General features: G+C 43.5%; 1 protein-coding gene across 1 annotated transcript in view; it reads left to right on the plus strand.

Annotated features, from left to right (window-relative positions):
* Positions 1-26,602, plus strand: part of DYM (dymeclin) — a 693,305-nt gene that overhangs the window by 40,450 nt on the left and 626,253 nt on the right. The window contains exons 3-4 of the mRNA XM_030192928.1: positions 22,494-22,546; positions 26,000-26,093. Of these exons, the coding sequence (XP_030048788.1) occupies positions 22,494-22,546; positions 26,000-26,093 (147 nt within the window). The remainder of the gene's footprint in view (positions 1-22,493; positions 22,547-25,999; positions 26,094-26,602) is intronic.

The following is a 26,602-nucleotide window of genomic DNA, read 5'->3' on the forward strand; positions in this document are numbered from 1 at the left end:
CGGTGGTTTGGCGGCGGGAGGGTCGTCTGTGGCTGGGGGGGCCGGGGGTGATGCAGCGAGGAGTGCGAGGTGGGGTTTGCGGCGGGAGGGTCATCAGCAGGGGGGTGTGGTGCAGATTTGGTGGTGGTGGCGTGGGATCAAAGCAGAGGTGCAGAGGCTTTTCTTGACAGGAGGGGGCATGTGGAGATTATGGTGGTTTTTTACGGGGACTCGGGTGTTAGTCGTTCTGGGAGGTGGTGGAGGGTGTTGTTCCCAACTTGTTGAAGAGACAGAGGGAGGGAGGAGGTGGAGGGCGGTGTTCTGAGGTCGGAGAAGAGAGGTAGGTTTGCGGGTGTGTTTTGGGGAGGAGGGTGGGTGAGGGTGGCTGTGGCTGGTTGATGTGGTCCTCTGTGGACTTTGATTGTGTGATGGTTTTTCCGGGGGCGGGGGAGGAGGTTGTCGCATGTGTGTGTGTGGGTTATTCCGTTGTTACCAGCAGTGCTGATGGAGCGAAGTCCTCTTGTTTTTTCTTTTTTCATGACCTGCCCTCGACGTCCTGACGTGAGGGCGGGGCGGCTCAGTGATGCGATTCGTTGAGTGTCATTGCTTCGCCCTCCACATCATGACGTTTTGACGCGAGGGCGGGCAGACACTCATGGGGGAAAAGTCCGATCTACACCACCATGCAAGCGGAAGTTGGGCTTCATTAGAACGCTGGGGTTGTGAATTATGTGCGGAAGGGGCATGGCTGAGGGCGGGTCTATGAGTGAGTGGTGCATGAGTGGCAGTGAGTGGTGCTGACAGCCTAGCCTACCAACAGTGCAGGGCTTCAGTGTGTCCCTGCCACAGAGTGAGCTTCAGAATGTTGGAGGTGAGAATTATTTATATAGATGGTTCATTTATATCCCACATTTTCCCACACATGCAGGCACAGCTTACAGAAAAATAGGAGGAATTACAAATTATGAAGATACAGATAAGCGGAAAAGATAAAACAAGGGGGCATTGACTAACAGTGGAAAACTAAGCAGGGAGGGGAATGTAAGGGAATATTAATCAGCAGGGGAACTAGTGGAGTAGGTTACAACAAAGAAGTAGGTCTTCAGTAATTTCTTGAAGAGGGTGTGGTCCGTTTGCATTTTGAGATGCCTCGGTAGAGCATTCCACAGTTTTGGGCAGCAATAGTGGAAAGACGAGGAAAAAATCTTCTTGTATTTGACACTGCTAGAATTTTCTTTATTACTAGCGATTCAGCTTCCGCATCGGGTCTCCGTCGGATGATGTCATCCACATGAGAATAAGCAGTATGCTCTTCGGAGAACACCAGCTACAGGTAAGTATTTGTAGCTGCCTAAAGCAAGAGTGGACTGGGTGTAACATGGGCAGGCAGAGGTGTGTCCAGCTCTGACAGTGCACGGGTCTTTTCTGTGCGCTAGTGGTCACAACTGCTTATAGTGCAGCAAAACTTACCACCAACTCTGCACCCCACCCCCAACACTGACTTGACATCATGATCAGCCAGTGAAACCCCACCTTGAATGTCACAATGATGCCTCCTAAACTACCACTACCACCCTTTCCCGTCAATGACTGGCCAGACGCACCCATTAACAAATCAGGCCCTGGCACTTACATCCCACCCCATTCTATAAACTTCGACCAACTCTCCCACACCTTTTGATTTTTTTCTCTTCCCCTCCCCCTCTAGGACTTAACTAGAGAACAGAGGGTCCTGGGCGCAGCAACTTCCCTCTGCTGCTGCCTGGGTCAGTGCCTTAACCATAATGGGCCTGACAACCCCTAGCGATAGTTTCATCCTGATCTTGCCATATAGGGGACATGGACTATAGAAGTCTTCCTGCTTGGCCATAATTTTCTCCAGCTGGAAAATAATAGGCTGTGGTTTATTCAAGCTTGCTAGATAGCTCAAGCTGCCATGGCAGAGTGAAGCAGTGGACAGGCTAATAAAATAGAAAACAGAAAAAAAAAACACTCTCACAAAGGAAAAAAGAGGAAAACAAAGAAAAGGAAGCTGAGGAGAAACAGCTAGGGTAAAGGAAAAGTAGAAGACCTCCAATTGGTGTTTTTCACTTAATCGGACACGTCAAATGCCTGTCTAAAACAGCTAAGCTTTTAGATTGGCTTTGAAAAAGTTGAGGGAAGATTCTGTGCAGAGGGGGTGGGGAAGATTGTTCCAAATATGGGGAGGAAGAAAGAGACCTAAGGGCCTTAAAAGTTAAAAGGGCTACTTTGTAAATTATTTGATACTCCACCAGTGATGATGATTAAGCAATGGGGTAGAGTGATCAAAGTGACGGTCATGACAAAGAAGGTGAATAGCGGTGCTCTGAAGGGACTGAAGGTTTTTTTTCTTGTTTTTCCACAGAGTAGGGAGGATATGTCTTTGCAGTCTCCCCTCGGTGCTTTTTTTCTCTGCTTTTGCAGGGTCTTCCTTTGTGGGCACAGATACTGCAAATGCAAACCACTCAGACATCAAGGGGGCTTGCACCGGTTGTGGATCAGACCCACATTCTTCCTGAGGTGCCATCTGTGCCTGTGGAGAGAGATCCTTGACTTCTGCGCCTCCAAGGGTATCAACGTTGACCTCGACCCATGCAGCACAACTCCCGATGTTGGGGAAGGAAGCTTCTTCAGATTCTGAGGGTAAGACTGCACCTTGGTGCACTTTGGGGCATGGACTTGGTTCCACGGAACTGGGGTAGAAGCAGACTCGCTTAGTCCAAGCTGAGTACAAAGAGGAGTATAATTGGAACCGCTTATGGGACTCAGATGAAGACCCTCATTGCTTCTCGGACAAGGAGTCTTATGGGGTCCCTTCTGATCCCTCCACACCGCAAGAGAGACATAAATCTCCACCTGAGGATCTCTTTCACCGGTTTTGTCAAGGAGACAGCTTTAGCTACCCGATTTAAGTTGGAGACAGAGGAGGAACCAAGGGCAAAGATGTTAACTGTTCTGGACTATGAGTCGCCTACTAAGGAAGGAGTCACAGTACCATTGCTTCCTATCCTTAAAGATGCACTGATGAAGAACTGGGAATCTTCCCTCTCGGTACAAGTCGTACCAAAGAAGGTGGATACTCAGTATCTTAGTTCCTGGACTTGTACCTCATCACCCCCAGATAGAGAAGCTTTGACACTAGACTTGTTTTGGAGGAAGATTTTTTTTTTTCAGGCCTTGATGCTTATTGTCCACATCTAGTCCTACCAGCTCTATATGAACCTTTACTTGAAATCTTTGGTAAACAATACTGTGAGTCTTGCAGATTCTCTTCCTCAGGAGCTAACCACGGAGCTTGGCCAGATGACCAAAAAGCAGCTAGAGTGCAGGAAATATCTGGCCAGGAGCACTTACAATTCGTTTGATATTGCATCCAGACTGTCTGCTATGACTTCAGGGATGCGCAGATTCTCATAGCTGCGTGTCTCTGACCTGGAACCAGCAGTTCCGGAGAAGATGTCTCCTTGTCAAAGTACGTCCACCAGTCTTTTTAGGGACAAGCTGGAGGAGGTCACTGACCTCATCAAGAAACATACTGATACCGTCCAGTCCTTGTTTCCGCAGCCTCCAACTGTAGCTTCTTCTAGGAGGTTTATGAGAGGCCCTAAGACGATGACCCTGCTACTCAAAGGTGTAGGTTTCTGCTGCCTTCCAACTCTGCCCAAAACCTCCAGGCCCAGTGTTCTTGGCCTTGACAGTCCCAACCACAGAGGCCTCCCAATCAAAGCAGGGGATGAGATTTTGACTGACTCCTGGAGAGCATAGCCACAGTACAAGTGACTGTCCCGGATGGCCTACCGGTAGGGCGAAGGGTAAGTTCCCCCCCCCCCCCCCCCCCCCCCCAAAACAAAGGTGATCTCTTATATCCTCCAACCATTGGGTTCTTCAAGTAGTCCATCTCTGTTAAACAGTACATTGACATCGGAGACCACCAAATTGCCCATCGTCAGCATCTTACATCAGCTCTCAGCACAAGCAGGTACTTGTAGAGGAAACCTCTGCCCTGCTACAGACCAATGCGATCAAATCCATGCCACCAGGGTAAGAAGGAAACGTACTTCCTTGTGCACAAGAAAATTCCCTTGGCACCCTTCCCACTATGATTCAGGAACAAGATTGACTGTGCTCTCTGGACTTAAAGGATGCCTATACCCATATTTCTATGCTTCCTGCGTCTGGGAAGTAATCTCAGGGAAACACCACTACCAATACCGCCTTCTGCCATTTGGCCTTGTGTCAGCTCCTGGGGTTTTCACCAAGTAGCAGTAGAAACAGCATATTTATGTAGACTTGGAGTCTGTTTCCTTACTGGATGATTGGCAGGTGAAGAGCACATCGCTGGAAGGAGCAGCAGAGTCAGTGTGCCTAACCTTTCAGGTGTTGGAGCTGCTAGAGTTTGTGATAAACTACCCCAAATTACACCTACTCCCAGTTCAGCGATTAGAGTACATAGGAGCCCTGCTAGGTACATTGCAGGCTTGGGCTTTTATTCGTCATTTGAGGGCAGATACCTTGATCTCTCTCGCCTTGCAGGTCCAAAGCAGCAAGCAGGTCACAGTTCAGTAAATGTTGAGATTAATGGTCCACATGGCCACAACAGTGCATGCCACTCCCATGGCACGTCTCCATTTGAGAGAGACTCAGCGGAGTCTAGCTTCCCAGTGGTCTCATGTGGCTGGGAACCTAGTTGATGTCATCCAGATTCCTTCATAGTTGATTTGTGCTCTTCTCTGGTGGACAGTTGGGACAGATTTGACTGTGGGAGTACTATTCCAAATTCCTCTGTCTCAGAAGGTGTTAACATTGAATGCATTCAACTTTGGATGGGGAGCTCATGTAAATGGGCTTCACACCTGAGGAGCTTGGTCTGCTCAGGAAAAGACTTGTCATATCAACTTCCTTGAGCTCAGGGCCATATGAAATGCTCTAAAGGCTTTCAGAGATTGGCTGTACCATCAAATTATTCTTATTTAAATCGACAACCAGGTTGCAATGTTCTGTGTGAACAAGCAGGGGGGTGCAGGATCTTACCCCTTGTTTCAGGAAGAAGTGGGAACGTGGCAGTGGGCCCTCTTTCACGGATTGGTGCTTCAAGCCATGTACCTGGCAGGAGAACCGCCTGGCAGACAGACTGAGCAGGGTTTTACAACTGCATGAGTGGTCTTTTAACATGGGCATAGCCTGCAAGATCCTGAGTGGGGGCACTCTCTTGGTGGATCTTTTGCCATTCATCTCAACAGCAGTGTCTCCCATTTCTGTCCCAGGCTCAGATCTAGGATTACTAGGGGAGATCATAAGCACACTGGAGTTTATTATAGGAGGGGAAAACTGGGCCATCCTCACCATCTTCTACTACATGTTGGGGCTTCATAAGGCCTTAACTAGACCAGTCTGTAAAACAGGCATCCAGTTGTCCAGGAAGAAAGTCAGCATTGCCCAAGAGAGGTAAGTATTATGAACAACCAGCTAGAAGACAAAAGTCCTGCCTGAAATGGTACTAAGCCTATCTTGATGGTCTAAGCAGGATGTGATTATTTGAGGAAGCATCACTGTATGTGCATGAATCAAGTAGACTGGAGACAATCGGGCGCACAGTTGACTCTCATAGTCAATGTCGCAATAGAAGGAGGTATGAAACCCTTCTAGTTATTTTTTTTTACCGTAAATTATGATCAGCTTGATCAAAAGTAGTCAATAGAACCAGCTGTATCAGCAATGTGGAGATTTCCCTATCCAGTAAAGAGATCATATCTGTTTAAGGTAGTTACTCCACAAAATTCTGAGTGGAATAAAATGGGTAAATGTGAATTCATTGTTTATTTTTCAAAATGTACAAAGACTAGGGCACACTCTATGAAGTTAGATAGTAATAATTTTAAAAGAAATAGGAAACAATATTTTTTCCCTCAACAAATAGTTAAGCTCTGGAACTTGTTCCTGGAGGTTGTGGTAACAGCAGTTAGTGTGTTTAGGTTTAAAAAAGGTTTGGGCAACTTTCTGGAGGAAAAGTCCATTATTTGCTATTAAGATAGACATGAGGAAAGCCATTACTTATCCCGGTATCGGTAGCATGGAATCGGACTGCTGTTTGGGATTCTGCCAGGTACTTGTGACCTGGATTGGCTACTGTTGGAAGCAAGACACTGGGCTAGATGGACCAGTGGTCTGACTCAAGTGTGGCTATTTTTATGTTCTTATGTTCTAGAATAGTAAATATGTTTCAGTGCAGTTAAGTTAGTCCAATAAAAAGATATCACCTTATTCATGTTTCTGGTTTTTGTTTTTAGTTTATTAGCCTTTATTTCTGTACTTTTCCGGTAGAATACAGTAAAGGAGTTATCTGCTTTCTGTTATCGGACTGAATTGGAAGTTCAAGGGGACACGTTTCAGATTCCCTTTCTAGACTGAGGTTGAGGCAATTCAGTGCGCTAGGCTTTGCACACAGTTTAGCTTAGCTTTTGTGGTCCTCTGTGGGCACCCTATGTTAAAATGACACTTGTGAATGTGCTGAACGTGTGCACATACTTCAAAGATGCCAAGGGTGGCCCATCCCAAAGCTGGAGATTTAGATTTATTATTTTTTTAGCCTGCCCTCCTGGGTAGGTTACAATAAAACATTCATGAAAATATGAACAAATACCACCGCTATGCTGGAGGGTTCTCTCATGTCCCCCAGCCATGTCTAGAACCAGCTCTGTCAGATGTACATTCCAAAAACTGACACATTCTAATAAAAAAAAAAATTAGAAAATAAAATTCCTTTTCTGCATTTTTCATTTGGTCACTTTATTTTTCAAAATGTGTTGGTCCTAGTCTCTGATTTCTGCTTTCCTCTGTCTTCTCTTCACTGTCTTGCCAGGATCTCTGACATTTATTCTCTCTCCATGTCCACCATCCATCTTCCTTCTGTGTGGCTATCCACCCTGTCCAGTATTTCCCCTGTGTCCCTGCTCCTATCCTCCCCCCATGTTGAGCCTTCTCCTTCTCTGTGTCCATATTCTTGCCCTATCCAATATCATCCTTCTGTGTCCCCATCCCTCCTCTCCTCACATGCCGTTCTATCCTTTCCCATCGTCCAGCATCTCCCCCTCTTTTCTGTTCTCTTCCTTCTGCCCTCCTCTCCAGGAAGTCATCAAATGCCCTTCTCTCTCCTCAGTATCTCTTCTTCCTTCCCCCGCAGGGCATCATTTCCTTTACTTCCCTTCTCCTTCTCTCTCTTCCCCTGCAGGCCTCAATCATTTATCTTTCATCCTCGGGACAGCAGCAGTCACAGCTCTGAAAACAGGCTGGCTGTGGGCATCCGCAGGGCCTTCTGTCTGCCAGTCCTGTCTCCTGTGATTCTACTTCCTGTTTCTGGAGGGTGGGTCCACTAGAGGGAAGGCTCTGAAGACCACCCACAGACTACTTGCTTTCAGTGCTGCGGCTGCTGGAGCAGCAAGGATCAAGGGCAAGTTTTAAGGGACCCTGGGGGGAGGCAAGTTTTTAAAAGGACCCTGAGGGGGGGAGGTAGGAGGAGGGAAGTGGGAGAAAGATTTTGAACTGAGGATGGGGGGGAGGGGGTGGACAGGAGTTAATGCTGGAGGGAAGGGTGTCTTAGCATGTGAGCTGGAGAAGGATGACAAATGTGTGTCACACAACTAATGCATGCGACTTGGCATGATTTATTTCCATCTCCTCTCAGGAGTGTCTTCTCCAAGCTGACGAGCCCTAACCTTTTTAGTCTTTCTTCATAGGGAAGACATTCCATCTTTTATCATTTTGGTTGCTCTTCTCTGTTTCTATTTCTGGTATACTCTTTTTATGAAATGAGGGTGGGGCAGAACTGCACAAAATATTTAAGGTAAGGTTGTGTCATGGATTGATAAGACATTATGACTTTTTTAAATTCCGTGTTTCTTTCCAAATAATCCCTATCATTCTGTTTGCTTTTACTAATAGCCAAGGCACACTAGGCTCAAAATTTTAATGTTTTGTCCAAAATGATTCTAAGATCTTTTTCCTGGGTGGTGTGACTATTAATATGGAACCCAGCATCATGTACCAAGCAACCTTCAAGAGCTGCTTTGCTATTTGCGACAGCTACGCTGCTTCTTGCCTTACATCGAGAAGGTAAATCTTATCCCAGTTGTGCATGCCATGGTAACATCAAGACTGGATTACTGCAATGCACTATACAATGGTCTGCCTACAAAGGGCCTGCACCAGCTCCAGTTGATTCAGAATGCAGCAAGCAAGACTCATAGAAGGTTGCAAGCGACGTGACCACATCACACCATTTTTGCAAAAACTTCATTGGCTACCAGTACTATACTGGGCTAAATTTAAAACTGTCTGATCTTCAAGGCCCTGAAAGGAAATAGCCCCGAGTATCTGAAGAATAGGATGATCCTTCACACACCATCAAGGACACTAAGGTCCTCCCAAGGACTTTCACTAACTACACCTTCTCCAAAAGACATTACACAATGTGATACCCGCAAGCGAGCCTTCTCCGGAGTAGCCCCCCACATTCTGGAATGCATTGCCTGAAAGGCTCCACATAACACAAGACTACCTCTACTTCAGGAAGCAGGTGAAAGCTTAGCTCTTCAACCAAGCCTTTAATGGAAGAAGTAACTAACTTGTTAGTCTCACACACACAAGTATTGACTCAGGCTGCACATACTGCAGCGGGACATGTTTATCCACTCCTACCCTAGCTGAGATAATATTTTACCATCTCTCTGACCTCACGTGTAACTTTCTTCAAATCAATCACCTTACTTTCTAATTCTTCCTACTTTCTTACTCGTCTATATGTTACAACTTTGCCTTACCCCTCACTACCAATTATAATGTTCTAGTACATATTGTGTTGTCATTGCAAGTAGTATACCATGCCATACTTTGTATTGTTGTTCGACTATTTTTACTGCTCTAATTACCTACTGCTCATGTTTGATCTATTCTTACTGTACACCACCTTGAGTGAATTCCTTCAAAAAGGCGGTAAATAAATCCTAATAAATAAATGTTGTTTTTCCCTATATATATATCACTTTGCACTTCTTCACATTAAATTTCTTCTGGCATTTACATTTGCCAGATCCCCAGCCTTGCCCAGTCCTCCTGCCATTTCTCAGAATCACCTCAAGATTTAACAACTAAATTTGTAGATGGCACAATTATTCAATCACTTTTCTTAACCCTTCCACATCATTTATAGATATATTAAAAAAAAAAAAAAGCACCGGTCCCAGTTCAGATCCCTAACGTATGTCAAAACTCTGGTGTCATGGAATTTTGAATAACTGCAAGCACTTTGGGGCTGATGCCCAAAGCTGCACACAGAGGGGCTCGCAATGCAACAATAACGCAAAAAAACAAAAAAACCTAGCTCAGCAATGCTCAGAGCTAATTATATTTCAATTTTATGTGCAGTTAAATTGTGCTGTTAACCAGGAAATGGAGGGAGGAGTGTCCCTGACACGTGTGCACAAAGGTTTTGTGGTAAGCACAGCTCTTGTGCACATGTCCAAGCAAAAAAATGGAAGTGCTAGCCCACATTGCTTCTTTTTCTTCAGTGCCTAAATATGAACCTCACAATATTTATTAGTATGTGGAATCTTTGTAAGACTCATATTTAGCTGCAGAAGAAGTGGCGTGGCTGTTTGCTTTTACTTTCGGTTTTGCTAAGACACTCACGCATGTTTGTTCTTTCCTGTCTGTCTTAAAACTTGCAGGACCCTCCTTCTACTTCTCAAAGAAGACAAATGCGGCAGTTTAATGTGAAAAATAATGAGAGATCTTGTCCTCAAAACCTTTTACACTGCCCCTGACCTGTCAAAAACTAGGTGTTAAAGTAATCATTTTCCTTCTCTGCATTCCAGCGCCCATGTGTGTATATTTTATCGTTTTAATTTGATTTTCGACTGTCTTTACTGCGCACGATAACATTGGTGTTCAAGCCCTTTGAGCATTCGGCACACAATAACATGCACACAAACCTGGTGTTAACAGCTTGTTAACCCTGGTGCTAGTTTTGGAGCATTGGTCTTTGTTGGTTATAGTACTGTGTTAAAACTTCTGCCTTTATCTGGCAATATGTGACATTTGTTTCAAGTTACACATACAGCAGTGGGAGGTAAGAAAATTAGTTACCGTCTATATGTTGCATCCCTACTTTTTCCCCCTTTAGTTTCTGTGTGATATGTTGATTTGGGCATAGGTTGCCCTGTTTGTCCACAGGTACAGCATTTCCCTTTCCTTCCCTCCCACTCGAGTTCCAGCATCCCTCCTTCCCCATTCCCCTCATACCTGTTCCTATTGCTCCAAAGCAGTTTCTGCACCAGCATGTGGCCTTCCTGTATAGGCCTGTGCTCAGGCTCCCTGCTGGATTACGCCCTCTGCCCAACAGGAAATGAATCACAAGAGCTCCAGTGATGCACTACTTGTCAGGTGGTGGGTTTATACTCGGCAGCATGCCTGAACGCAGGCCTTTACAGGAATGCCCTGTTCTGTAGTAGAAACTGCTTTGGAGCACCAGGAACAGGTATGAAGGAAAGCAGTAGCATGGAGGTGGTGGGAAGGGGGGGGGGGGGGGGGGGGAGTATGCTTGCAGCTGCTGCCAGCGAGACCAGGAAAGACCCTGAAGAGATGATAAAGGGGAGAAGGTGTCTAGTAATGCTATAGAAATAAGTAGTAATAGTAGAAACCAGAGTAGATGAATAGGGAAGGCTGTTAGATGTGTTAGATGTTAGGAGTGGCCTAGTGGTTAGGGTGGTGGACTTTGGTCCTGGGGAACTGAGTTCGATTCCCAGCACAGGCAGCTCCTTGTGACTCTGGGCAAGTCACTTAACCCTCCATTGCCTGCCACATTGAGCCTGCCATGAGTGGGAAAGCGTGGGGTAGAAATAAATAAAATAAAATAAAAAATAAATATATCTAGATCACATGCCCCAACTTTTGACCTTAAAAATGGTCAAAACGTTTGTGACTGATTATGGGAGTATATATAGTAATTTTGCTATTTAAATTTATTGGTAGGTCTTATGATTTTCTTATGTGAATGTCAAACTGAAAGAAAACTGGAAGCCATTTTGGTTTGTAAGTCGAGTGGTTTAAATCTGTTTTTTCCTTTGTCCTCTGCTAAGGACCTTTTGAGCGTAGGAGCATTTTTTTTATGACCATTTGTTTTTAATTACAGCTGCCTTTCTTTTTACACTATAACAAGACCACCTAGGAAACAAAATGTTATTTTTTTAACATTTCCAAGAAATCAGCAAGGGGAGGAAGAGTTCTTGATATACCAGAAATATCTGTTTTGAGTTGACAAATATACGAATGCAGAGATGAAAATCCTGGGCACGTAGTGAACTCCAGCTTACTCATGTACTGTCAACACAGAGCACCAAAGAGACATTATTTTACTTGGAGATGCGAACTAGATATTGGCTGAGGATATGATGTGTAAAAGTTGGGGTATTGTAGCCTTGTGTTTAGAGTAGTGGGTTGAGAAACAGGGAAGCCAGGGTTGTGATCCCACAGATGTACTTTGGGCAATCACGTAAGCGTCCATTTCCTCAAGTATGAATTTAGACTATAAGCCGTCCAAGGGTAGAGAATATCGACTGTACTTGAATGTAGTTCATTTTAGAGCTACTACTGAATAGGCGTGTGCTAAACCAAAAAAGTAAAATTGATTGCAGAACTTCTGGTGTCATTGAAATTGCTTACATTCAGTGTTTTTTTGGTTTGTCCTTTAAAAAGTGTCACAGACTATTGACGTTTGTGTTTTTTAAAAATATGCTTTATTTTTGTTGAAGCTTCAAGCTATTTACAATTATATACTTGGCTTCCAGAGCCATCAGTCTATGACATCCAAAAAAAGAACAAAAGAAATCCATCCATCAAAAAGAAAAAAAAAAAACATGCATACGTTCAACCTAGACCATTATACATTCTAAAAGAAAAATGAAGGGGATCCAGTCCACAAAGAAACAGATAACTGATTGAGGGTTCCATGCAGAAAGCTTTGTGATAGAGCCTACATTTTACCACAAAATTACTGCCCCCCAAAATACTGCAAATTGCTGTATTCAGTGAACATTCAAGATACTATTGTTTTAAAATCATGGGAGTAATCTTCAGCTCATCACAAAATGTCAGCTTTCCTGTCTGTACCATAAAGATGGCAAACATCTTATCCAGAGAGAGTTATCACTCGTTTATTTATGCTGATGATGTCATGATTTTATATCCCCTTCCGACGTGACCTTTCAGATATCTCCAAAGACATTGATCGTTGCTTGAACCTCATGGAATTATGGGCTAACACATTTTGGTTGAAGTTGAACACGGATGAAACTCATTGTCTTATTGTCTCATCCCCATATCGTACCTATAAGCCTGCTACCCTCGTTACTTCAGCTTATTCGCTGCCTATCTCTGAACACCTTAAAATCTTAGGAGTTACCATTGATAGTCATCTTACATTAGAGAGTCAAGTTACTGCCGTTATAAAGAAGATATTTTATTCTATGTGGAAACTTAAACGTATAAGACCCTACTTCCCAAGGGATATATTCCGCAACTTGACGCAATCATTGGCATTGAGCCATCTAGACTATTGCAATGGTTTATATGCGGGTTGTAAAGTTCAGCTTCTGAAAAAACTCCAGACAGCCCAGAACACTGCTGCCAGATTGATCTTCAACAAAACGAGATACGATAGTGTTACACCTCTTCGGCTGAAACTTCACTGGCTCCCCATTAAGGACCGTATTACTTTCAAACTTTGTACTCTAGTCCACAAAATAATCTACGGTGATGCCCCGGAGTATATGATTGATTTAATTGATCTTCCGGCGAGGAATAGATTAAGATCATCTCGTACTTTATATGAATCTTCATTACCCAAGTTGTATTGGTCTTAAGTACAAAACCAGCTACGCGTCTAATTTCTCCTACTTAAGTACGCAGATGTGGAATGCATTACCGAACTGTGTGAAAACGCTACGTGATCATCAAGACTTCAGGCGATCTTTAAAGACTATCTGTTTTGTCGGGCCTATCCTACTGCTGCTACTCAATAGACTCTGCTTTGTATTGATTCAGAGGACAATTTTTATTGCACAGTACTTTGTTTATTATTTTACTCATGTACCCCTCCCTTACCTATCATATCATCCCATGGCTTTCAATACCATCTCTACGCTGACGACTCCCAGATCTACATCTCTACCCCTGAAATCACAGCCAGCATCCAGACCAAAGTATCAGCCTGCCTATCTAATATCGCTGCTTGGATGTCTCAACGTCATCTGAAATTGAACATGGCCAAAACTGAACTTCTCATCTTTCCCCCTAAACCCACCTCTCCTCTTCCCTCTTTCTCTATTTCTGTAGATGGCACACTCATTCTCCCTGTCTCATCAGCTCGTAACCTTGGGGTCATCTTCGACTCCTCTCTCTCCTTCTCTGTTCACATTCAGCAGATTGCCAAAACCTGTCGTTTCTTTCTCTATAACATCAGCAAAATCCGTCCCTTCCTCTCTGAGCACGCCACCAGATCCCTTATCCACACTCTTATCACCTCTCGCCTAGATTATTGCAACCTGCTTCTCACCGGCCTCTCACTTAGCCATCTCTCTCCTCTTCAATCAGTCCAAAACTCTGCTGCGCGGCTCATTTTTCGCCAAAGTCGCTATGCTCACATTAGCCCTCTCCTCAAGTCACTTCACTGGCTCCCTATCCGTTTCCACATTTAATTCAAACTTCACTTACTGACCTATAAATGCTTTCACTCTTCCACTCCCCAGTACCTATCCACTCTTGTCTCTCCCTACGCCCCCCCTCGGGTACTCCGTTCTGTAGATAAATTTCTCTTGTCTGTCCCTTTCTCCACTACTGCTAATTCTAGACTCCGTTCCTTTTACCTTGCACCTCACGCCCGGAATAGACTTCCCGAACCTGTGCGTCTGGCCCCATCTTTGCCCGTTTTCAAATCCAGGCTAAAAGCCCACCTCTTTAATGTTGCTTTTGATTCCTAATCACTGCTCACTGCCTGCACCTTTTATCCCCACCTTTTTAATTCCCTTACCTCTTAATTGTTCTATCTGTTTGTCTGTCCTATTTAGATTGTAAGCTCTTTGAGCAGGGACTGTCTTTTTTCATGCATGGTGTACAGTGCTGCGTAAGCCTTGTAGCGCTATAGACGTGTTTAGTAGTAGTAGTAGTACCTGACCCTATTTATTAATGTCTTGTAAGCCACATTGAGCCTGCTTGTGTGTGGAGAAAATGTGGGATACAAATGCTGCAAATAAATAAATAAAGGTGATTGACTCAGGCACTGCCAGAAAAATTGACATAAAAAGCACAAGAATGCTATGGCATGCATCAGCCCCTTACCGCCACTCTCAACCCAACACCTTTTTCCTCCTCCTTTCCAAAACCTATCCTTGATGTCAAACGGCACCTGGCCCCCAACCCAATTCTTTCCTCCTCATATTTTTTCTGATGCAACTTCCTGTGTCAGCCTGGGAGGAACACATCGTGGCAAAGAGAAAGTGCCGGGACAGACACAGGCAGTGTTGTATGAGAATCACTGCTGCACTACTGACCCCCCCCCCCCCCCCGGTCAACAAAATGCGATGATAGAAAGCCGGAGAAGGGAGGGAGACCTTGAATCTGGGTGGCGCGAATGGAAGGAGGTGGGAGTCCGTGGGCGTCCCCTGGATCTGTTTTAAAGTAGACCAGGGGAGGCGAGATAGGGGGACTTGGGGGAGGATATGGAAGAAGAAATGAAGGGCCCAGGAGCAGAGAGGAGGAAGAGAGATAGAGATGGTAGACAATGGAGTGGAAGGAAGAAAGAGGGAAATATGTTGGATCCAGGAGTGGTGGGGAGGGAGGGAGAAATGCTAGATGGAAGGGCAGTTGGAAAGAAGGAGGAAGATGTTGGACTCTGGTAAGTAAGGGAGGGAGAGGCAGGTGCAGATCAAAGGGAGGGTGGCAGGGAGAGATGCTGGCTCATGTAACATGATGGGGTGAGGTGGGATGGGGAAACAGGAGGGAAGAAGGGGGGAGGTAGCAGACGGGAAGAGAGATGGGATAGGAAGATGATGAGGGTGTGGAGGAAAAGGGACAGGGAGAAGAGATACTGAGCTACAGGAATAGCGAGAGGTAGGGGAATTGGGCAAGTCACTTAACCCTCCATTGCCCCATGTAAGCCGCATTGAGCCTGCCATGAGTGGGAAAGCGCGGGGTACAAATGTAACAAAAATAAAATAGATACTATTGGAGATTCTACATGGAATGTTGCTACTATTGGAGATTCTACATGGAATGTTGCTATTCCACTAGCAACATTCCATCTAGAAGGCTGCGCAGGCTTCTGTTTCTGTGAGTCTGACGTCCTGCACGGCCACATTGCTGATCTGCAAGGGCCGACTTCTACATGGAATGTTGCTAGTGGAGGAGTGGCCTAGTGGTTAGGGTGGTGGACTTTGGTCCTGGGGAACTGAGTTTGATTCCCGGCACAGGCAGCTCCTTGTGACTCTGGGCAAGTCACTTAACCCTCCATTGCCCCATGTAAGCCTGCCATGAGTGGGAAAGCGCGGGGTACAAATGTAACAACAACAAAAAAATAGTGGAAATGGTGGAACCATGTGGGAGAGGCCAAGAAGGGGTGGTAAGTTAATCAGTGAGAGGCAGATAGTGAATACAGAGGTAGAAATGTAGTAATGGAGGATAGATGAAAGATGGAAGGGAATAGCAGGCTGGACAAGGAGTGAGATGGGAAATTGGACAGCTAGAGAATAAGAGAAGAATATGGAAAGTTAATAGTTAGTTGAAAAGTCAAAAGAAGAAGGGTGAGAAAGAAGGTCAAATCTGAGTGGATAAAGAGGCAGAAAAGAAAAAGACCTAGAAAGGAAGGATCAATATATCAGAGACAGGTGTAGTGAAGGAGTAAAACAAGACTGGAGAGAGAAGAAAAGTCAATGGACAAAAGCTGCTAGAAAGAGAATTAGCAGAAGACAGACGGAGAAACTGGGACCAACGTGATGGAAAAATAAAATTTCCAGAAGAAGCAACAACCCCCCCCCCCCCCCCCCCAAAAAAAAAAAAAACCCAAACAAAAAACAATGGTAGTTCCAGCTATTCCAGTTTTATTCAGCACAAACTTAGAAATGTCTTCAACAATTTCAAATGCCATAGGCATGCACAGCAAAAGTTCTGACAGCTTTTAAATTAATAACTGTAAAGATAATGCATTCTGTTTAAAAGAAGATCTTACACATCCAGCAAAGTTCTTCAGAGTAGGCTGATGATGCAAGAATATAAATAGAGACTTCCAGCCAGCCTGATTTTTCTTTGTGGACCCCATGATCCTCATGGGGGCTCATCAGACAACGCCTAGGTCCAATTTTTTATTCACTTCTCCAGGAAAAGCTGCATTGAACCTGAGCTTTCTTGGAAAAATGCGAGGTAGAAATGTCATAATAAATAAATCTCTGCATTTAGATCTCACCACTCTTAACTCCTTCATTCTGTACTGCTAAACAAAGTAGATAAGGTTCTCAAACTGTGGCACACATATAATTGGGGGGGGGGGGGGTTACAATTGTCATAGGGAGGTGCTGTTTTTTGCTGCAGGAAGTGGAAGTCTGCTGCAGGAAGGAGGCAGAAAGTGCATGCATGGGGAACTGTTGTACACCACCTCCTTCATGCCATGTGTTGCTGGACTCTGGACCTCGCCTTAAAGAGAGATGCCTATTAGGAGGAGGGGCAGTGGTGAGAGAGTGATAGGTGTTATATTGGTTCTGTTGACACCCCATTGGTTTTGTGTATTTATGCAGAGATGCCAAGTTGCGCATTTCCAGGCTGGAGGGGGAGGGGGGGGGCCCTGGATATGGGTGGATGGAGGAGAGGCCAGGGGAGAATGCAGAGTTGATGCACATGTAGTGGGGGAGGGCAAGGGACAGAGGAGAATTGCTGCACCACGATGGATGGAGGGGGCAGGGGAGAGATGCTGCACGTGGATGGATGGGAGGGGTCAGGGCACAGAGGACGTTTGGTGCATATGGATGAATGTAGGGGAGAGAGCATAATTGGTGCACACGGGACACACACTACACTCTCTCACACAGACAGACAGACACACACACTCTCTCTCTCTGACACATACTCATTCACTCTCTCACACAGGGTTGCCAGGTGGAAAATTTTTTTCCCACCCAAAGGAGCCCAAATCCAGCCCCAAACCCGCCGAAACTCAAACCCCGCCCCTGACGCCCCCGCCATCATCGGCCCCGCCCCGTCATCGGCCCCGTCCAGAACGTCACTAACCCCGCCCACAACGTCACTAACCCCGCCCCCGCGGCCAGAAAAAAACGTTTAAAAAACCGCCCAAAAGACACAAAAGAAGCCCAAAAAACCGCAACCCGCCGTGGGCAAAAATTTCCCGTGGCGGGTCGCGGAAAACCGCCCAATTGGGCGGTAAAACCGCCCACCTGGCAACACTGCTCTCACACATACTCACTCACTCTTATACGTACTCTCTCTCCTAACAGTTCCCTTAAAAACATAGTTGCCATTAGAGGACAACCTTGCTAGCGCTCTTTTCATTTCTTTCAGAAACGGGCCTTTTTTACTAGTATTTGATAAAGCACTCAAATACTAAATTAACATTTCATTCAGACATAGGTTAGAAAATTTTCCACATATATTTTTTTCCATTGAAAAATTTAGTTTTGTAAAAAGCTATTGTTTCAAAAATCATTTGCAATAATGAATGGATGCCAATTCAATATTAGGAAAGTTAGTCAATTTCACGCTTTGAATTTGTGTGGAACGGCCTTTTAGAAAGGTCATACAAATCCGAATTCAGACATCCAGGTTGGGATATAGCAAGTTCCGCTAGTATTTTTGAAGAGAGGATCTGCCGACATACAGCCTATTCTAAGATGCATGGAGAAATGGATTTTTATGCAGCACAAAACTATCCATTTTAGAACCATAAACATCTCAAATATCAGTGAGGCCAAACAGGCACATAAATGTTTGTTTTCTGAAATGAAAATGTTTCTAGCCATTTTAGAAACGCATGTTTATTGTACCTACCCTGTCAAACAGTTGGTTATCCCTTCTCAGTTTTACATTCAGGGGTACAGCAACCACTGGGGATAAAAGGGAACAACCTCCCCATATCCCTCCAGTGGAACGTTTCTAAAATCTGGATGAGTGGCCTAGTGGTTAGGGTGGTGGACTTTGGTCCTGGGGAACTGAGGAACTGAGTTCGATTCCCACTTCAGGCACAGGCAGCTCCTTGTGACTCTGGGCAAGTCACTTAACCCTCCATTGCCCCATGTAAGCCGCATTGAGCCTGCCATGAGTGAAAAAGCGCGGGGTACAAATGTAAAATTAAAAAAAAAAAAAAAAAATGTCCTGGGTAGGAGGTGTAAAGCCTCATGTCGATCTTTTTGGCATAAACATGCATTTCCTTCTGAAATGTGAAATAGATGTTTGGTTTTTTTTTTTTTTTTGGCTTGCCCTAATTCAGGCCAAAACATGCCCCAGACCACTCCCCCTTGCTATATGCAAATTTTTCCAGTTTCTTGGCTTTGTAAAAGTGGGATTTAGATGTCCATGCAGTATAAATGTGTAAGGGGTCCTTTTACTAAGCTGTGGTAAGCACTAGGGCACACTTACCATGACTTAAACGGCAGGGCATGCTGAGGTGTCCTGCAGTAAAAGCCTAATATGTGCATAGAAACCACGCGCCAAAAAACATTTCAGAATTTTTCTCATAGGGTGCATGTTTGGGGGCAGAGTACGTGTGACAGTGCAAATCAGAACAGCCACATTACTGTGTTTCTAACTAATTGGTGCAGATTTAGTTTGTGGGTCCTTAACGCCTACAAAATGTGTAGTGGTAAGGGCTCATGCACTAATTATTTTAATATCCATATTCTAATGGCAACATTAGCGCATGGCCATTAATTGGGAAAATTGGCTGTCTTCCAGCTGCAGTAGGAATGGCCTTAGCACACGGGAAAGACCTGCGTAAGGGCATGCAAAGGCCACTTTTTACTAGGGCAGTACCGAATATTCATATTAGATTTGATTCGGGCCCCAAAACATTATTTGTATTTGGCTGAATAGTGATTTAAATTCAAATATGAGTAATCTGGGGCTCTACTGTGCTAAATCCTACTGAACTAAACACTTATTTTTATTTATTAGGATTTATTTACTGTCTTTTTGAAGGAATTCACTCAAGGCGGTGTACAGTAAGAATAGATCAAACATGAGCAATAGGCAATTACAGCAGTAAAAATATTCTACTAACAATACAAAGTATGACATGGTATACCACTTGCAATGACAACACAATACGTAATAGAACATTATAATTGGTAGTGAAGGGTAAGGCAAAGTTGTAACATATAGATGGGTAAGAAAGTAGGAAGAATTAGAAAGTAAGGTGACTGATTTAAAGAAAGTTGCACATGATCTCTGATTTTACATTGCTTCTTTTTTTATTTGTTATGTTAAAGCTGAATGTCCGTTATTTGTATTTGGCCGAATAATTTTCATTATTCGTATTCGGCCGAATAATAAAATGTGCTATTCGGTACAACTGTACTTTTTAACCACAGCTTAATAAAAGGCCCCCCAAATGTCAGTTTTTGCATGTCTAAAGGGCACATAGAACTTCTTAAATAAGCAGCATAATATTTAAACCACATTTCGGTTCATTTTCGAAAGAGAAGGGCGCCCATCTTTCGACACAAATCGGGAGATGGGCGTCCTTCTCCTAGGGTCACCCAAATCGGCCTAATCGAAAGCCGATTTTGGGCGCCCTCAACTGCTTTCTGTCGCGGGGACGACCAAAGTTCCCGGGGGCGTGTCGGAAGCATAGTGAAGGCGGGACTGGGGCGTGCTTAATACATGGGCGTCCTCAGCCGATAATGGAAAAAAGAAAGGCGTCCCTGACGAGCACTAGACTGTCTTTACTTGGTCCTTATTTTTTTATGACCAACCCACAGAAATGTGCCCTAAATGCCACGGAGCGATTGCGCCCCCAAACGGAGTTTGGATGGTACCGGCATCTATTATTCAGGCAGTCCTATGCATGTCTAAGCCCCAGTAGATATGAAATGCACACCCAGATACCAATGCTGCAGTTCAGAGAACTATAGGCTAAGACAAAGTTCAGCCCAGGAGTACAGGGCTTTTCCTCTTAATATTAAATAGTGTATTAAAAAAACAAAATCTGTAGCTATGTTGCTGTTTTGGTACTTATAAGATGAGATGGCACTGGTATAAGATCCCGTTGTTAACATATTTTGACTATGTAGCCTGAGAGGGGTTCCCAAGCAACCCTGCTTACAACCCTAGATAGCAATAGTACTAGTGCACCAGGCCTTCAAGAAAGCATTGGGGTAACCTGCATTAAGTAGCTTTTACAGCCCTAGACAGCATGCGGTGTTCAAGGCTGGGATAGAGCGCTAGCTTTAATTTCTATTTTATTTCATCTTAGTGACCAGCCTTATTGCTTTACTTGTGTATATGACATACAAGGCTGTTTGATTCCTGTATCAGTATTCTGCTGTACTGTCCATTTCTTTGTTTCTTAAAAACAAAAATTATTTGAAAAAAAAAAATAATCTTAGTGGCTGTGGGGATTTTTATAAGAAAAATTTGGTAATAAAGGTATTGATAAGACGGTGGATGTTGTAAAGATTGATGTTGAAGATGGCAAGGCCTGAAAGGTTGAAAGTCTTGTCTGCAGAGACTATAATTGTATCAAGATTTTGAGCATGAATGCTTGGGACAGATATGGAGGGCAATGGTAAAAAGGATTAAAAGGACAAATAAGGGAAGGAGGTGTTATATTCTGTACATTATTATGTTTTTTATTTACTTTATTGTTTGTAAGCCACATTGAACTTGAGTATATTTTGGGCTAATGTGGGGTATAAATGTCATAAATAAATAAAATAAATATGATACCAAGTTAAGTTACTTTGAGGTATGCTAAGTATTTCCATGTCCTCAGATGGTTTGCAGCCTAATTTTGTACCTGAGGTAATTTAGAACTTAGTGACTTACCCAAAGTCACAAGGAGTAGCAGCAGGATTTGGTATGGCTCTTATCCCAATCAGGCCAAAGTTATGTCCTGAACTAGGGCATGAAAGCAAGGAGACTGTAGTAAGACTGAGTGCTGCATATGACTTATTTCCCCAGTTCTGTAAGAGTAAAGATTACATAACACTTGAAGGTAGTTAATTGGGTCTAAGCAGCGCAGCTCACAGGAGCATAATAAAAACATCCAACTGTATGGACAGAGTGAATGTTCCTCTGCCTTCTTTTTTTTTTTTTTTTTCCTTCTCACCAGCACCACCTCTTTACTCCTCTTTCTCTTTCTTTCCCAACCCTTTCTCTTATTTTATTTCTCACCAGCCCTGCGTACCCTTCCCTGTTCCATACACTCTCCATCTTCCTGTCTTCCTGTTTTCTAGACCTACTGTACTACCTTTCCCAGTTTCATTCCCAGCTGTCGATCTCCATCACTGTTCAGTAGCCCCCACACCCATATTTCCATCTCTGCATCTCCCCTTTTACCCCTGCTTTCTAGTCTACTACTCATCATTTCTATAGCGCTACTAGACGTACGTAGCGCTGTACACATTATATGCAGGTACTTTCTTTGTCTCTAGAGGGCTCACAATCTAAGGTTTTGGTACCTGGGGCAATGGAGGGTTAAGTGACTTGCCTAGGATCACAAGGAACTGCAGTGGAAATTGAACCCAGTTCCCCAGGATCAAAGTCCACTAACCACTAGGCTACTCCTCCACTATGTCATTCATTACCTTCCACTTTCTCTCTTCGCTTTCGGTACCTAATCTGTCTGACCTATTTCTTTGCTCTTCACTTTCCTCCCCCCTTCTCCTACACATCTCTGACCCCCGTTTTTCAGCTTTCTATCTTTCCCTTCTTCACAATATTTCTTCATATTCCCCCAACTCTTCTTTCAACCTGTCCTCTTCCTATTTCATGCTTGCCATTTTTTTCTCCTCTTTCCAGCCCTTTGTTTCTCCTCACACCCTAGAAACTCTATCAGTACCAGAGTGTGATACACCAAAAACATGCTGTTTTGAATTGTCCTTTTATTTCCCCTTTCCTTGTAGTACCTTTTTCTTTTTTAACAAGAGAACAAACAGCTACCCTTCTATCTGAATTGGCAACCGGTGGAGTAAAGAACAACATATACACTGTGTGTAGGTCACTGATACTGCTCCAGAGCCCCATTCATTGAGCCTTTTCATTGAATTGCATAGGCTGTGCAACATATTTTTATTGTATGCCTAACAAGTATAATGAATGATTGATATTGTAAATCTGTCTTTATAAAAATCCTGTCATTTCTATCTTACTCAAAATGTAACATTCTTTTGTACAAGATTGTTTTCATGTATAAGCATTTACGTAATCCTTTGTTTTCTTTACAGTGCTGACTCAAAGATACTGGAGGAAGCCACCATTTCAATCTGCAGATCATTAAGTAAGATTATCTCCCTTTTTCAGTATTAACCCCACCCCCCCCCCCAAAAAAAAAAAAAATTAGTAAATTGCTGCTCAAAGGGATAACTCGTATTCGAAAGGAGAACATTTATCTCAAAAGAGGGAAAACCTCAGAGCTAAGATTAGACACTTTTACTATAATGCCTTCAAGTTTCAATCACAGGCATAAAAAGCTTCCTTAAAATTCTATTAAAAAAAAACTATGTAAGTGGCCCTTTTACTAAGGTGCGCTAACAGATAAGAGGCTGATAGGAATATGAATGTCTTATCATTAGGGCACTTGCTAATCATTAGCATGCACAAAATCCATTAGTGCACCTTAGTAAAAGAACCCCTTAGTATCACTGGGTATGCTATTTAATTTTCCCCCAAATATACCCCTGCCTATCCAAGGTGTGCGCCCAACTAAATGTGCTGACATGCTAATTAGTGCCAAGAATTGGGTGCTAATTGGCACCAGTTTGGATTTGCACGCATATCTTGCTACACGCTATTCTGTAATAATGTGCACCCAAATCCCATGATGCACAACTCAGAAGGGAGTATGGCTTGGGAGGTATATGGGCAGATCAGGGATGTTCCTAAACTTTTGCCCGCAGCGTTATAGAATGTGCACCCAAATTTGGCGCTGGGAATTACACCTAATTTTAGCAGATGTAAGTTTTTTGGTGTTTAAATTTGGGCACTTGGTGCTATTCTGTAGTGGGCACTCATTTTTGATTGCCCATTATACATTAGCGTTGAGCACTATTTACTGAATCTAGCCCATAATGCCATTTATTTACAGTGTAAGCTTAGTTTATATTCTCATTTTACAACTATATTGAAAAAAGGAACTTCACTGCTGAGAAACCAATCAGATCCACCTGTGCTTTTGTTAACATAATTGGTGAAGGTGTTGATTCTGAGTTGTAGTGTTTTGTTTAAATCCATGAACCCAATTATTACATGAAAGCAGACCTGTTACAGTTTAAAAATAAAGCTTTTGGTAGTGTTAATACCACTTTGCAGTACTCGGTAACCAGAGTGATACATCACAGTTCCAGGGCTCAGCAGCATCCCTCACTGGTTGCCAGTTATAGCATAGTAACATTTTTACTAAAGCTTAGCACAAGCTAATGGCATAAACGGGCTTCTTAGCATTTAGCGCAGACTAAATCCATTAGCTTGTGTGGAGCTTTAATAAAAGACCCGATAGTAGCATAATAGATGATAGCAGATAAGGACCTGCATGATCTATTCACTATGCTATGTTGGGTAGACTGGATGGACCATGCAGGTCAATCTACTATGTTTCTATGTTACTGTATTTTCTCCGAGGACAAGTAGGGCAATAATTCTCACAAGTGGGTAATGCGGCACCGCGTTGCCCAGTCTGGGCTTTATAACAAGCCATAAGAGCTTTTGTGGAGCGCGAGACCAGCTTCACTGCGCTTTTGCGAGTGCCTTCCCGCCTTCTGCTCGTGCGTGGCTACTGCAGTTCTTTTTTTACCATGGTGAGGAGCTGTTTAATTTATCACTTGCATCTTCTTTTTTTTTCACACTCATGCTGTCCATTTACAAAGAAGGCTTTCATAAAGTTGGAATTTTTGTTCTAACAATTTTCATCTGGTGGCAAACTCTGCTTGACTATCTTCAAGAACTGATACAAGAATGTCAGATGTGTGGGAACCTTTAAGCCTTAAGGCTACACAAGCAGATTTCCTCCCTAAAGGCTATCAATCCAGTGGACAGTCACCCCCTGTGTAAAAGTTTCCATGGGATGTCTAGCAGTCTTTTGTGGTAGAGACATATGTCTGTTCACCAAGAACTGCTACCAGCTTCATCTCTGCTTCTAAGTGTCCCAACTCATCACTGTTCTGTTTGGCTGGAGACCAGTAACCAGTTCAACAAACATAGGCAACTCTACTGTTCTCGTAGGCTATATTCAGCGACAGCAAAATTTGCTGTTTCATTTGGTTTACTGTGGAATCATCACAGCTCGCTTCCGCTTTTACTTTTAACTGCAAGCATCATATGTAACTGAGTAAAAGTAGTAAAAATTGCTGAAAATAATTTAGTAAAAGTAACAAATTTTATCCTGTACAAGTAAAAGAAATAAAACTTTTTCTTAAGTACAGTAACTACTTACATTTACTTAGTTGCTATACAAATATGCACATAAAGCATACAATTATTAATTTGTGCATAGTAAAAAGCAGGTGTAAAAGTAAGTGCATACATTCCCTGGAGTCATTTTCAAATGGAAGTATGTGTATACTTTTCACTGGAAAATTTGTCGGTACTTAGTGCAGGGAAGCCATCTTTGTACTGTTTATGCATACACTTTTATACAGTAAGCCTCAAATATTAGATCTTATTAGTAAGGTGCAGGATTCTGTGTTTTTCTTGTTCAGATTGGCGCTCAAGAGCTGTTGTGTGAAAATGAAACTGGATTTCCGGTTGTCTCGATAGGTACAAAGGAAAGAAAAAGACAGCTCTGAAATGTTGATATGGGTTATTTGTATTAGTTGTCTTTTGAACAAGTTTAATGCTTATCAAAAGGGCAGCCCTAAGATCTGACCAGGAACTACTTCCTTCCAGAATGGAATTTTAGTTTATCATCAGTCTGTAGACTAGTTTTAGAATTGTGTTCAGGTGTTGAGTACATCCAGATGTGATAGTAGTCAATCACTTCTGCAGACTCAGTAGCATGGTTTTGTGCATGTAGGGCCGCCGAGAGACTGACCGGGCAGGGCCGCCCCCCCACCCCCCATGATCGTCGCTGCTGCCACCTCCCCCCCTCATTCGTTGTCTGCTGCCTCCCCCACCACATTCGTTACTGCTGCTTCCCCACCCCCTGTATCGCTGCTGCAATTCAAATACTTTGGCTGGCGGGGATCCTGAGACCCCGCCAGCAGAACATGGGGCTTATGCACTCTGCCGATTGCTCATGCGTGCCTGAGAACTAAAGCAGCTGCTCAACAAGCAGTGGGCAGAAGAGCAGCGCTAGAGGAAGACCTGCAGTGTGTGCTCCTCCAGGTTCTCCCCAGCCTCCAAGTGGAGCCCATCACCGGTGTTTTCTCTCTCCTGCTACTGTCGGGATGCGATCACTCTGGTCCCATCAGGAGCTGGAGAGACCCTGGTGCTGGGCCCCCCTTGAAGGCTTGGGCCGAGGGAATCCCCCCCCCCCTCCAAATCGGCCCTGTGTGGATGACATACTGTTAAATTTTTGTGCTCTAGTTAGGAAAGAGTTGTACATGGCTAAGGAAGAGGGCTGTCTTTTTAGATGGACTTGAGTGCCATTTTAATAGTCTTTGGTGCATAGACTTACTTAAGCTTAACAGTTTGCAAAGTGTATTCATTAATAGCTAATTTTTCTGCTGTCATTATTTACAGTAAAAATCCAACATTTGTGAGTGATTTGTATTTCTATTTTCACATTTTTTTCCAGTTGAAAATAATCCTCGAAGTGGTAATCTTGGGGCTTTGATCAAAGTGTTCCTTTGCAGAACCAAAGAACTGAAAATTTCAGCAGAATGTCAGAAGTAAGTACCTAATTAAAATTACCATGGCTTCTTTTCTATTTGATAAACATATAGGGGTCAATTTTCAGCTAGTATAGCTATCAGCTTGAGTTAAATGCTGGCATAGGCATTTAACTTAACCTGTATATTCAGCACCTCTACTGTATATGTAGCAGTACTGAAAATACTGATACTGCAGTAACTGCGCTGGCACTACCCAGATAATGTCTTTGACAATGGCCAGTCTGGGTCACAGGTATCTGGTAGATCCTAAAAATTAGATAGAAATTTCTTCTATCTTATTTCAAGGGATTTGCATGATCCTTGGTGAACAACATTGCATATGAACCTAGTTCCCAAAAGATGGATGTTTACCATGTCATTGGTTTTCTGTTGGGCAGCATCATCAGAGAAATGAAAGAGCATAAGAGTAGTCATACTGGGTCAGACCAATGGTCCATCTAGGCCAGTGTCCTGTTTTACAAACAGTGGTCAAGCTAGGTCACAAGTACTGTTTTACAAACAGAAAC

Source organism: Microcaecilia unicolor, chromosome 2 (assembly GCF_901765095.1).
Source record: "Microcaecilia unicolor chromosome 2, aMicUni1.1, whole genome shotgun sequence".
NCBI lineage: Eukaryota > Metazoa > Chordata > Amphibia > Gymnophiona > Siphonopidae > Microcaecilia > Microcaecilia unicolor.